General features: G+C 41.1%; 1 protein-coding gene across 1 annotated transcript in view; it reads right to left on the reverse strand.

The window, feature by feature from the left end:
- Positions 1–8418: 8418 nt before the first annotated feature.
- The window catches only part of GPR158 (G protein-coupled receptor 158), a 317648-nt gene continuing 311611 nt past the window's right edge, over positions 8419–14455 (reverse strand). The window contains exons 10-11 of the mRNA XM_032623641.1: positions 10696–10842; positions 8419–9927 (exon numbers count right to left, since the gene is read on the reverse strand). Coding sequence (XP_032479532.1) covers positions 8446–9927; positions 10696–10842 — 1629 coding nt within the window. The 3' untranslated portion in view covers positions 8419–8445. The remainder of the gene's footprint in view (positions 9928–10695; positions 10843–14455) is intronic.

The raw sequence follows: 14455 nt of genomic DNA on the forward strand, positions 1-14455 counted from the left end.
TTACAATTTCATCAGGCAAAGCAGGGTTAATCTCCTCAGGTGGGAGGGGCTTAAGGGCTGTTTGTACCTGTGAAGAAGACTCACTGTCCCCAGCTTCATCAGGATCTAGCCGTGTGCCCCATTCCAGTTTTCAGGACTCCATTCCTTCCCAATCAGTGCCTTTACTGCAACACCTTGTAAAGCTGAAAAATTAATTTGCATTGTAATTCAGCTGCTAACTGCAGAGATTCTGTGTCTGGTTTTTATAAAGCTCAGCTCCAGGGCTACAGGAGGTAAGGATTTCTTTCAAGACAGACACAGAAACTTTCAGATGATTCACGTGGTGGTAGAAGTGGGAATTTGAATCCCGGAACTAATACTTTTCTTTCCCCACACTGCCCATAGCAATTAGGAGCCAGAAGCCAATCTCCTTATACTTGCTAGTTTGACAAAACGTTCTAAGGTACCAAACAGATGGTCACCCAGAACCTTGCCTCCTGTAGGTACTGGATTAGGAATATTCAGTGGTGAGATTTTCTACGTTTCTATTGCCACATTACACCATGGATTATCAGTACCCTCTCTCCCACCAGAAAGAGTCATTAGTGCATTTCAATCTAATCAAATTAGGGAACCAATTCCAGGAACCTCAGAACCAATTCAGAAAATTCACTCTTAGTCTGTTCCTTTAGAACTACTCTCAATACCAAAATCAGTAACAGTCAGAGTACTCCAGAGAAACAGAATCAATAGGATGGATGGATGGATAGAGAGGGAGAGAGATTTATTTTGAGGAACTGGCTCACACAACTGTGGAGGCTGGCAAGTCTGAAATCTATAGGGTTGGCTGGAAGGCTGGAAACTTAGGCAGGATTTTTATGCCACAGTATTGAAGCAGAATTCTTTCTCAGTTTTTGTTCTCAAGACCTTAAACTGGGGACTTCCCTGGCGGCGCAGTGGTTAAGAATCCGCCTACCAATGCAGGGGACACGGGTTTGAGCCCTGGTCTGGGAAGATCCCACATGCCGCGGAGCAACTAAGCCCGCGAGCCACAACTACTGAAGCCCGTGCACCTAGAGCCCGCGCTCCACAAGAGAAGCCACTGCAATGAGAAGCCTGCATGCAGCAACGAAGACCCAATGCAGCCAAACATAAATAATTTTTTAAAAATGACCTTAAACTGATTGAATGAGGCCCACCCATATCATCAAGGGTGATCTCCATTATTTAAAGTCAACAGACTGTAGAGAGTGATGGCGTCTACAAAGTGTTTGTTGAGGACACTTGGTACTACAGTCAGACGGTTTGCATTTTCCTGACCCCGTAACTATTCCCCTCTGCTGTGACTTGCCCCATCCACAGTTTCAGCTGTTTCTATTAATTGTTTTCATTTCTTCCTAAATGCCTCCTATTTCCCCCTTTTTTGCCCCTTTTCTGATACTTCTCAGCTTAATGCTACTGGCACTGGTTTCCAACACCCTCTTCTAGGCACATCAAGCCTCTTCCTCCACACTGGGTCTCCTGTACTTTTAGTGTTTTCAGCATTTCTTGGCCATTTTGACCACTGTCAAGCACTGATTCACTTCCAGGGTTGGGGCTGCTCCTGAGGAAAAAATGTAGCTGCTAAATGGTAATAGATATGGAATAGTTTACTTCTATTTAATTTATGTTTGGGATACAAATGAAACAACTGGATTATTAGAATTGTGTTATGTTAAGTGAATCTGGAAACAAGCATACACTCTCTTAATAAACTAAAAAAATGGGAATAAACAAGATTAGGTTTTAGAAGGGGATGTGCCTTTAGGAGGACACAATGATGAGTAAGATGCCAGTGAGAATTCCCATAACAATGAGCTCTTTGAGCTGAGGAGAGAGGTGCTACGGAAATGTCAGGTTATATCATTGATACTTAAGATGCTCCAAAAAGGTCAAGCATTAGCCAAAGGGAACAGAATGTTTTCAGCTTTTAATGGACCAGACCCATTCATTTGGAGGAAGTTTAAAAGGAGTCTCACACGCAAGGTGGATAAACAAGGTTGCAAATTTCTACCAAAATATTAACACCTTGAGTAGGTTTTAACACTTACAAATTCATCTCAAGAGGGTTTGAATCAATCCACAAACTTTTATACTGCTGTTCACATATGGAAACTTTACAGTTATATGCACGCATATCATGACTTCTACATAACATGAAATACATGGCTAAGAAATTCTAAAGCCAGTAAAACATTCAGTTTGTTCAAACGCCCTCATTTCTCAGAAACATCTGAAAGTCTAGCATCAGTATTGATTTTTATGTGGATATTTTATATAGACCCCACCAAGCTTTATTTTCCAAAGAGTTCAAATAACTAAAAGTAAGTTCCTACAGTCAAATTAAACATTTCTTATTTTTTATGACATATGGAAATATTTTTTAGAGCTCTAACAAACTGGGCCATGTCCCAAACCTTCAGCTTCTCCCTCCTTAGGGTGACAAATCAATTCTTACCTTGTAATGCTGGACAGTTACTGCGGTTCAGTCATAATCTGAAGCTTCCAGACACTGCCAGGATGTGGATGGAAGACCAGTTCGTACTGAACATTTTAGAAATTCTGCAGCAAGTCTTCATCCAACTCCTGAGTTTCTCTTTCTCTTCAAGTGTATTTTAGACAATGATTAGTAATCAAACATTTCAATTCGGCAAATATTTATTGAACTCAGAGCAAAGCACAGGGCTAGAAATTGGGGTTATAGAGGTGAACAAAAAAAAAATTTCTTGCCCCCAGGAGCTCTTATTTTAGCAGATGATACAGAGGACTATGTAACTAACTAAATTGTGGGTCACTGCAGTCATAGACTTAAGTAAATTCCTAAGGCAAGCACAGAGGAAGGAGAAAGTCATTCTGATTTGTGGCATTAGGAAATGCTTCATGGAAGGAGCAGGGCATTTGTGCCGCTCCTTGAAGAGGCTAAACAAACAAACATCCCAGGTTGCTTGGGATAGTCCCAGTTTACACTGTTTTCCAAGCATAATTATTCATTATTAGCACTGCACTTTCACTCTCAAAGGTTTTCTTTGGACAATAAATTATATGATCATACTAGTATTGGAGCACACATAAGATGCTGACACAGAGAAGAAGGAGGGTGAGAATTTCAGATGGACCAAACAGCAGGACAAAAGGCACGGAGGAATAAAATCCCATGGTATGCTAGGGGAAAAACGGGGCTTAAAATCTTGAAGAGGGCATTTGCCGTCTTTTCTGTTGCTGTTTGAACTGAAGTGGAAGTATGTTCTATAAGAACTGTCATGACCTGCTATTTGCATACTTATTTTTCTTTCTAGGAATGTGTTGTGCAACAAAGACTTTTCCCATATTTATCTCTCATTTTCCATTTTCATTTGATCAGACAGTTTTATTTCTGGCAAAGTATTATATTCACATCACAGAGAAAGGGAAATTAAAAACCAATTCAGACTTTCCATTGTCTGCCTTCTGACCAGTTAACACTGAATTAAAGCATACAATGTGCTCCCGAGTTTGCCCTTGTACTTTCCAAGAAACAAATGTTTCAAGAGAAAACAACCAAAGTTAGAAAGACATTACTTCTGTCCTCATAACTATTCAGGGGGGAAAGGACAGAATATGTTGAAATAATAATGAAAATCTTAACTAACTTGCATTGCTTTAGAACAAGAGATTGACATGATTACTTTTTGGAGTGATAAAGCCAATCTCTGATAGGAATAGTCCTCTTAGGTATTTTTTTTTTAACAAAAAGGTTCTAAATGTAGAACAAAGAAACAAGACTGTCACTGTGCATAAATATATGAAAAATAATACAGCCATCACCCAAGCGATTCCAACAAACACTGAAAAGCCTCTATCTTCCTTATCACATGAGTAGACTTGATTTCCATGGCTTGTTAATCCCCAAAGGCTTTTGTCTCAGCTCTTTAGGATCATTCAAAGACCTGAAACCACTGATTCTCCGTGTAAGAACTGAGAGAATACAGAATATGCAAATATGCAATAACAATGGTGTGAAGGGTTGGGAAAGGGCCATCGCAGGAACCACTTAAAGGAAAGGTGATGCAGGGAGAGGGTGGATCCCTCTGACCTCCTGCCACACCTGCTTCTTTCTGGAGCTGCTTCAGAGCTGCCACTTCCAGGCAGGTATTTAGGTCTGCATCTAGGCAAGCCCTTTGCTCCTTTCCCAGCCCAGTTCAGTATCAAGGTTTCCCATAGCATGAACCTGGCATCCAGCTTTTTCTCATGAGTAGAGGATACTGAGGTCCAGTGACCTTCAGAGAGGGCTTTGAAAACTTTTGAAATTATCCAAAATGTTAACAAACTTAGAAGGAACATTTATATTTGACATAGTTACCTAATTAATCTGATTTTTCTGGCTTCCTAGGAGTATAACGTAACAGGAAACACACTGGAAGATGCTATTTTAATAAAAAATAACCAACATTTTTTTCCTCTCCTCCTTAGGCCCTCACTTTTCCTTACCCCGACTCTCTTCTAGCTGATGCAGCTGCCTCTAGTCGCCTCCCACTTCGGGCCACTTCTGGGCTGCTTCCCATAATTCGGGGGACAAATCCTTTCCTTCTAAAATGTGACTTGATTATGCCCTATTTAAAGCTTTTTGATAGCTCCCAGTACTAAAGGATACACTGTAGTTACCTGAAGCAAGACGTGCAATGCTGTGCGCAATTACCCTTCCGGCCTTACATTCTTTCCCTTTCATACCTGATGGCTTTGCAGAATTTCAGCCTGGTGAATGTGCCCTTCCTATGAAGACAGCCCTGGCTCCGAGACTTAGTCACGCTATCCTGTGTAATACCATAGCAGGGCCCGGATACTCTTATGGGTCTGAGTGCTACTGGAGCACCTTGTTCATCTGAAGATCATCATCGTTGCTTAGCAGATGGCCTGGTATGTTTGTTGAGTAAATTTAAAACGGTAGCTGAACAGGGAACTATATTCCATATCCTTTAATAAACGACAATGGAAAAGAATATATATACATATATATGAATCACTTTGCTGTACACCAGAAACGAACACAACATTGTAAATCAACTTACCTTCAGTTTTTAAAAAGGTAGCTGAGGAATTCCCTGCCGGTCCAGTGGTTAGGACTCTGTGCTCTCACTGCAGGGGGCACTTGTACGATCCCTGGTTGGGGAACTAAGAACCCACAAGCCGCGGCCAATAAATAAGTAAGTAAATAAATAAATAAAAAATTTAAAAGGTAGCTGAATTAGTTCCCATTTGGCTAGAGCATCCTTAAATCAAAACCACTAGTCCTAAGAGGTTTTATTGGCTCCAAATGATTACCTGCATGTGTGAGGCCACATTTGACTAATCACACATTCCTATATATAGGCAGTGTGGGGATGTGTGCGCCTAAGTGTACCAAAGCCAAAGATATATGGGATTCCTCCTAAAGTTGGTTAGGTGAAATGAATTCAACTTTTGATAGATGAACACACAGATCGCCACAAATTGCTTTCCTATAAATATGTTTTATTGCAGAGAAGTTATAAGTATTTACATGCTGCAACACGTCACGACATAAATTTACCAAATATTTTGTGGTGGGATGCTGTAGGTTTCAGATAATAGTTTCAGAAGAACCACAGATTAAGTGAAAAGACTGACAGCTTTATTGACTCTACATCTCTCGGTTGCTAAATGCTAGAAGTCAAGAGGCAGTGTTTTTTTTCAGTCCTACCTGTGTCATCACTTGCATGCAGAGACCTAGGAAGCAAATACAAGAGAACTGTCGAGTTTCAAATCCATATGGCCACCAACGTTTACAATGGGTTGGGTTATAATTCACGTCGTAAAGCGTTTAACTCTTGCATAAAATATACAGTTCTATTAAGATTGGTATAAATCTACTTATTTATAAACCCTGGCTTAAAAACAAGGACAGGATGCAGCCTGCACATGCACTGAGAAGGACAACCTAGCAAATGTTTGTGAGCTTAATAGTGTTTCTTCACTCGCTTATTGTTATCAATCTGGGAAAACAACCTCAAGGATTGAAGATTTAAACTTCTCTTGGTGATAAATAATGGCAATGAAAGTCTAGGAAAGCCCAGGCGCTCTTGCTGATTTATGCTGGTGGAAGAGACTCTATGGACTGTACTAAGGTAGAAACTGGCAAGTCTTCTTTAGGCCACATCTCTAGCAGGGTCATCCTGAAGTGCAGTAAAAAGTCACTGATGCCTGACCGCTTATTTCTGAAAAAGTCAGTAAAGTACTAACAGATCTCAGATGTAAAGGAAACAAGTAGGTGGGTCTGGACACTCCAAACCAAGTTCACAACTTTATACCTTAAAGTTGTAGTCCAAGGTCACTAAGTAGACAGATAGGCTTTGACTGAAAAGGAAGCGGAGAAGGAAGTAAATGAAGAAAGCAAAAACAAATAGAATTTCTGCATCTCTTCAAACCTACCCCACCATCCTGAGTAATGCACGAAGCAAGCAAATGGGTGAGGAGATTTATGCACAGCTTTGCAAAATGGTGAAATGCATGTGACTCCTGAATACAAATCACTGGGAACATTTTGATGATGAATAGGAGAATTCCCAGTTTTTATCTTCCACTGAGAGTAATATTCCTAAGAACAGCCCCGTATCCACCTTCTGATGCCCTTTTCTCAACTGCTACCCTCCTAGCACGTTCTCCTTGCTGCTCAGAAAATGAAAAACAGTTATTTAAGCTATAAATGTTCTGGCCGAACAAGCCGTGATACTTCAGCATTTAGCGTGAGAGAAAGGAAGTCTGGGTTCTATTTTTAAGTGATTCACCTTAAAATAAAATGAGACTGAGTTTTGCGATGGAATCTCTTTGCATGATCACATCAGTAGGGCTAAATCAGTAGCTTCGGATGGCTGTGCCAGGTGATCAGTGTGGAATGCGATACGTTTTATGAAACATGCTTTGGGAGCTGCTGTGCCTTGCAAATAACCCCGACATTTGGAATTTTGAGCCTGGTAGCTCACCTAGGCCATTTGCAGGGCTTGGAAGAATGAAGAGCCCACACTGCCTCATAGGCTTTGAGTAACTCTGGTTATAAACCTCTTTGGGATTCAAGCCCAGCAAGTTCTACCCCTGCCTGAAGCAATGAATAAGAGTTTATGAGAATAAGTAGTTTAAGGTAATGTAAAATATTATATATTTAGTATACATAATAAAAATATATCCATATAATGATCTTGATGCTATAATAATTTTTCTCTTGAAAAATATAATCCCTTGAAAGTGCTATTGGGAGCTCCCTTTCTGTCTTTATTTTAAAGGCAAATCCCCTGGCTCTGCAGTACTCTAATTCTCTTGCCATTCCCAGAGTCTTCCCTTGCCAATGGTAATAATAATGCACAGTATATTTTTCTCACTCTTAGCTTCTTCCTTCCTTACGAAATGCTGCTAAGTATGAAATCCTGAAAGAGTTAAAAGGGACAATTAATTGGAATGAAGGCATTATCTATCCCTGACTTTGAACAAACAATGGATAAGTTGTCCTTAACTTAATGAGATGTAGGACTAAGTAGGACCACTTGATCTCCAATATTAATAAAGCTTCTGAGTCCTAACAGGAAGTGCAAAACAAGAAACTCAACTTGTATAAAAAACCCTTATTAAGACAGTATAACAAACCATGATGTGAAATAATAGAGTCAAATCCAAATTCACAATATATAAACCACAGCCAAAACTAAAAGGTTTTATCATAACAGTTATGGCTTCCCAAGCCAGAGAAAGCGTACTGTACTTCAAGAATCAACTAAAGTTGATAGATAGCAGGTATTCTGGAAGTTGCAATAACAATCGAGTAGCTGCAGATTGCATAAATGTGTTGTGTCACATAATATCAAAGTTATTTGCAAAAATTATACAATCTGGAATGCTGGAATGAGACACAACAATGTACTGAAACAGACATTTATAAGAAAATGAAAGCAATCATTAATATAAAAGATATTTTTGGATGCATTAAGTTAGCAGTGCTATCAAGGTTAAATAGGTAAAGTAAGTTCTTTTTAGTCAGCTACTTAGAATTTCGGTTACATACGTCAATACCTTCCTGTCCTTTGCAAAATCTCGTCCCTCTTCTGTGTCTTCTGGTTTGCCTTGATTGGGATCTTCGAAGTCCCAAGGGTAAGTATTGATCAGGGGCAGACATTGAGGGCTACTTCCCCCAAACATATGCTAAAGTGTAAGGATTTTCCCAGTGTTCCCTGGGGCAAGACTTTCCTGGCCAGTCTAACTTCTCCATTACGATGTTGCCCTGGCCTCCTATGTTTTCTTCCACCCCTCCCTTTCACATTTCCCTTGACTGACCAATACTCCTTGGGAATTTGTGATCCTGTATCTTCTGTCTTATAGCGAATTCAGCGTTTCTTCCTTCTCCTTTTCTTTCTGGGGATGCTACACTTTAAAATTATCCCAGACCTCTTATTTCCGAGGCCCTGCTATCTTATTTGCACTTAAAGCAGAAGAGGCAGGGAAAGCTACACTTCTTTCAGCATTTGGTTGATCTGGGGTCTCAAACTCCCAGGGACAGACCTCAGCTCGTGATGTTAAGGGTTGCTGAAAGTTATTACTTGAGTTATATGAGTCAGGCACATTTTGCTCAGAGGAAGATGTCTTTTTCTCCTGGTCTCCTAGTTGGTTGAGGTTTTCATTCTCCACTTCTGATGCTACGGCTTTGGGAGGCAGTTCTTCACACTGCCCAGCACACACACTGGCTGCAGAGTGCTGGCCGCCATTCTCCCCTTGAGCTCTTCCTGGGGGAACCTGAGTCTTGGAAATCACACACTTCTCATCTTCAAAGAGGGGCTGAACTTGGCTCTCCCAAGGGCACACCTCAGCTTTGTCTCTGCTCTTCGGATTGGACTGCTGACATAGTTCAGCTGTCTTAGGCTTGGGATGAGATTTCCCCTTTAAGGAAAAACTTGGGGTTTTCTCCATTTCAGAAGCCGCAATCGATACGTGCTTTTGAACTTTTGATTCTGAAGGCACAGGACCGGGGGTCAGGTCGTAGATCTCCCAGGGGCACACCTCCCCTATGTCAAAGCTGTCCTTCATCTGGGGGGCGCCTGGACTCAGGTCGGAACTGGCAGTGGGGGGGTTGGCCCTTTGCTGCCTCATGATCCCAGATTTCGGAGGTTTTCTTGGCTCCTCTGAATGATTGGAGTTTGAGGGGGCAGAGTCTTGAGTCTCTGCGTTATCTGAATTTGAGTATTTTCTGTTTGTCTCTTTCTCTCTCGGCAGAGCTTTCTGGGCTTTGGCCCGTTCCTCCACGCCGGACGCCTGGGTTTTCCCGGCCAATCCGAGCGTCTTCTCTTTGGCACTGGCGATGACGCTGAGGGACTTCTGTAAGACGGATGTGCGGGGCGGCCCGGGCTTCTTCTCCGAGCTGAGGTTGTGGGCGCTGGCCGACTTACACACCAGAGGCACGGACTCGGTGGACACGGCCTGGCTGTCGTCTTGCAGGGCTCGAGGTCGGTTCGTTCCCGCCGGGGACCCCAGCGCAGAGTCGTCCGTGGCCGCCGCCTCCTCCTCCCGGCTCGGGGCAGGCGGGCTGCCCGGGCTGCCCGGCTGCTCCCGCACGTGCTCGTACGTGCTGTGCGATTTCTTGAGCGAGAAGACTCGGTTCCGCAGGGACTCCTCCTTGGGCTTCCCGGCGCCGCCCGCAGCCTCCTGCGGGTTCCTCCTGCCCGGGACGGCGCCCTTGGCCACGCCGTGGTCCAACGCGTCCTTGTCCTCCTTGGAGCACTGACGGCTGACCGTCTCCGGGATCTCGGTGATCCGCCTCATGATGGAACGGCCTAAGCCCTTCTTCGAGCACCGCTTTTTCTGGAGGTGGGGATTATTTGTGATCATCTTCTTCCTCTTATAGATTTCCAACTGGGCATAGAGTTTCTTCAGCTCGTCCTGCCATACATAACAAGAGCAGATTCAAAGAGGTGCGGAATTTAGCGTTTGGGCCGGCTCACATCACTAACTGTAACGTGAAGTCAATGAACGGAGCTCCTCCTAACATCTCTGCTCATCAACTTTCCCCCCACTCTCACTTTCTGATTCCTCTGTATCTCGTTTCACACAGCGTTTGAACTTCAAGACGTGAACTCCTGCATTCTGCACTTGCTTCATGCAACAGGCACTTTGAACTTGTGAATTGCGTGGACCAGGCTGAGCCTGGACCATGACAAAACACAGCCTGTTGTCTACTGAGAAACCATATCCCTGAACAATATGGGAAGCATCATGTAGCCGCTGATAAAATTACACCTAATGTTAAATTAGTGTACAACAGACCATCAAATACAAAAGCAACTTCTTCCTCCAAATGCTGATATATTGTCACAGATTATTTTAAATAATTCACACTCTCTGCTCACACATCTATCCTAGTTTCCCATCAGCAAGATCTCATAAACCGTCATCATGGGACATGTACAACCAGTTCATCATCATGGTGTCCAATAAGTCAGTTAAGACTATCAAGACTGGCCTGTGTGGCCTAACTTATACTGTGATTCTATGTTTTAGAACTGGATTAACTGCATGTGATGCCTTCAGTTCTTACACAAACACACATGCTCTCTAACACAAAGAAGCACACATGAACATCGACCCACACGTGCGAGCCTGTATGAACGGGTCTAATCTAAAACAGAAAAGAAGAAATACTGGTATTACCCGAATGTCTTCTGGATCCAAGCTGTGCTCACTCCAGGCTGAATTGATACTGCTGTTCAGGTAGGATCCAGATCGGCCCATGTCTAACTCATCTTCGTACGCTTCTGTAGCAATGTCGTCTCGTGGGTTATTGCTTGAATGTGAAAACTGCAATAGAAATTCAATATGAGCTGTAGACATTAGTCCACCGTAGGACACAACATAATACTTTTCTGAAGGTTCTACTGTTACATCATTTCTTCAGCTTAGATGAATTCATTCACTGAACTCTTTACAAAATATTTGCTGCCATATGTGTGTTTTGTTTCCCACCTTACATGCTAGAGCACTTAGTGAGGCAACATTAACACCTGGTTCCCTCTTTGACTCCTATTTTCATTCTTGTCTTTTTTCCAGGTTCCAAGGGTTAACTCACATTATTCCTCTTCAACGATATTTGCATTTTGAAAATGAAAATAAGTAGAAGAATCCAAAGAAATGTTCTCTTAGGGTACTCAGTACACTGTACTCTAAGAGTAGCAATTTAGACCCACTGGCAGCTGAATGGGAATATTTTTTTGAGAGGTGGTGTGTTATCATGTCATTTCACTTTACACAGAGGAGGCTGTATTTCATCTATGGGCACAACTGGACTGATCACAGGAATATGACTTTCAGTCTGTCACACAGAGCTTCAAAAACACGACTTTCAAAACTCAGGGCACAGGAGATCTGAATTCCAGCCTCGACTCTGTTGTCAGTGGGATCTTAACCAGGCCATGGAACCTCTCGGGAGCACAGTGTCCTCTTAGCCTAAAGGGCTTGCGCTGGATGGTATCTGAGTTTAAAATTCAAAGATTCACTGAAATTATAGATTTTTTTTCTTAAGCTCATCATTACTCTCAGGTTCCTCCTTCATTGCATTTTGATATATTTTCATTATCTTCATGTAGTCTTTTGCTATTTTTCAGTTTCATGTACTCTTGCTATCTCTACTCTTCTTCAAGTGGAAAAGTGAGGAAGAATGAATTGGGTAAATGATGGAGAGCAGGAAAAATCAAAAGTATCCAGCCACATTTCACACAACATATAAACCAAGTGATTGTCCTATGAAAATTGAGAGAACTTGGGTTCTCTTCTCCTACCTTGTCATCAGGTAAAATATTTCTTTAAATAATGAACAGGTTTTAAAAAACTAAAACTAGCAGTCCCACTCCTGGGCATATATCCAGAGAAAAACATGTTCAAAAGGATACATACACACCCAATGTTCATTGCAGCACTGTTTACGATTGCCAAGACATGGAAACAACCTAAATGTCCATCGACAGATGAATGGATAAAGAAGATGTTGTACATGTATACAATGGAATACTACCCAGCCATTAAAGAGAATGAAATAATGCCATTTGCAGCAACATGGATGGACCTAGAGATTATCACACTTAGTGAAGCAAGTCAGACAGAAAAAGACCAATATCATATGATGTCGCTTATATGTGCAGTTAAAAAAAAATGACACAAATGAACTTATTTACAAAACAGAAACAGACTCACAGACTTAGAGACTGAACTTATGGTTACCGAGGGGAAGGGTGGGAGGGAGGGATAGATTGGGAGCTTGGGATTCACAGGTACACACTGCTATATTTAAAATAGATAACCAACAAGGACCTAGTGTTAAAAAAAAAAAGTAGCGAATCTCATGATAAGAAATGTAGCAGTAATCCAAATAGATTAGACTTCCAAAATATACATGTGATAGGGGGCCTTCCACTTAATTTGTGTGATTCTTGACAAATCTTTTACCCTCTGTACTATTAGGCACTGTCTATAAAGACATGTGATACTTAAAAAAACAAAATATAATAAAAGAAAAAAAACAGAACAGGTTGCCCTTTGATACAGAGACACAGAGATATTTTAATGTCAACTATTGTTAAAATATTCAGCTAGGCAGGTGAACACAAACTGGAGATAACATGTGAGATGGTAGTTCTCTGTTTAAGTAATAATGAATCTTTTGTATTTGGGACCGGCTGAGAAACCACAGGAACTGATGAACTTTCCCCTCACTCTTCTATTTATGTTTGTGGGAGCCACATGTGCCATAAACTTAAGGCCATAAGGGTGACGAAAATAGAGTCCTCGTCCTCCAAAATCTCACATGCTACTGGAGGTTATTTATAAGAATGAAATTATTTTTCTTTTTTCTTTCTTTTTTTTTTTTTTTTGTGGTACGCGGGCCTCTCACTGTTGTGGCCTCTCCCGTTGTGGAGCACAGGCTCCGGACTCGCAGGTTCAGCGGCCATGGCTCACGGGCCCAGCCGCTCCACGGCATGTGGGATCTTTCCGGACCAGGGCACGAACCCGTGTCCCCTGCATCGGCAGGCGGACTCTCAACCACTGCGCCACCAGGGAAGCCCATAAGAATGAAATTATGTTTCTTGAGCAAAGTCTTAGATATTATCATGAGTTTAAGAGACAGTTATTTGTCAGATATTGTCCATTTCCTGCTTTATGATTTTTTCTTAATGCTTATCCCTATCTGAAATACTATTTTAAATATTTATTTTGTTTATCTTTTCTGTTTCCTCCTCTCTTCCACCAGAATATAAGTACCATGAGAGCACAGATTTATATCTGTTCACTACTCTTATTCTAGGATATAGAACAGTGCTTAGTAAAGCTCCTCAATAATGTTTTAAATTAGTTATTGAAATATAATTCACATACCATAAAATTCTCAATTTTTAACTATACAGATCAGTGTTTTTTAGTATATTCATGAGGTTGCACAATCATTACCACCATCTAATTCCAGAATATTTTCATCACCCCCAAAAGAAACCTTGAACCCAGGAAGCAGTCACTTCCATACCCCTTTTTCCCCAGCCCACAGCGCCACTAACCCACCTTCTGTCTCTTTAGAGCTGTCTATTCCAGACATTTCACATAAATGGAATCGTATAATATGTGGCCTTTTTTATCTGGCTTCCTTGGCATAAGGTTTTCAAGGTTTGTACAAGTTGTCGCATGTATCAACACTTTATTCCTTTTTATTGATGAATAGCATTTCATTTTGTGGGTATACCACATTTTGTTTATACATTATCAATTGATGGACATTTGGGTTGTTTCCAATTTTTGGCTATTATGGATAATGCTGCTATGAACATTCATGTATGTACAAATTAAAAAAAAAATTTAAGCCAGCTATGTTGAGGTATAATTGATATGCAGAGAACTGTACATATTAAATGTGTACAATTTGATGAGTTTAGACATATTCAAACACCCGTGATGCCATCACTACCAAGGTAATAGACATCAAGAACAAATTTTTGTGTAAACATATGTTTTCAATTGTCTCTGGAGCTCAATAACAATTTTTTGAATGAATAAATAAATAGTCTGAGTATATACCCATCTAATAAAAATGTAATCATATTACGTACAGTATAAAGATGGTTAAGATAGACTGCAGGAACAGACACATCCATGAAAATTATGGCTATTTGGTGTAATTCAAGTAAGGAAGAAAATAGGCATTTTGCTCTGTTTACAATTGTTTGGCCTTTTCAATCAGGCTGAAGTTCAATGTTTTGGTTAACTGTGAGAGGTGAGGTAAAGGAAGCCTAGAGTGAAATCACAATTCTGGTTTCAGCTGTGCTAACGTTACATTGTATGACACTGATAAAGATGTATTTTGTTTTCCTACATGTAAAAGGGGAAAACAATGATAATTTTTGTTTTTCTGCACATAATATTTTGTTCTAAT

The sequence above is a fragment of the Phocoena sinus genome, chromosome 2 (genome assembly GCF_008692025.1).
Source record: "Phocoena sinus isolate mPhoSin1 chromosome 2, mPhoSin1.pri, whole genome shotgun sequence".
Lineage (NCBI taxonomy): Eukaryota > Metazoa > Chordata > Mammalia > Artiodactyla > Phocoenidae > Phocoena > Phocoena sinus.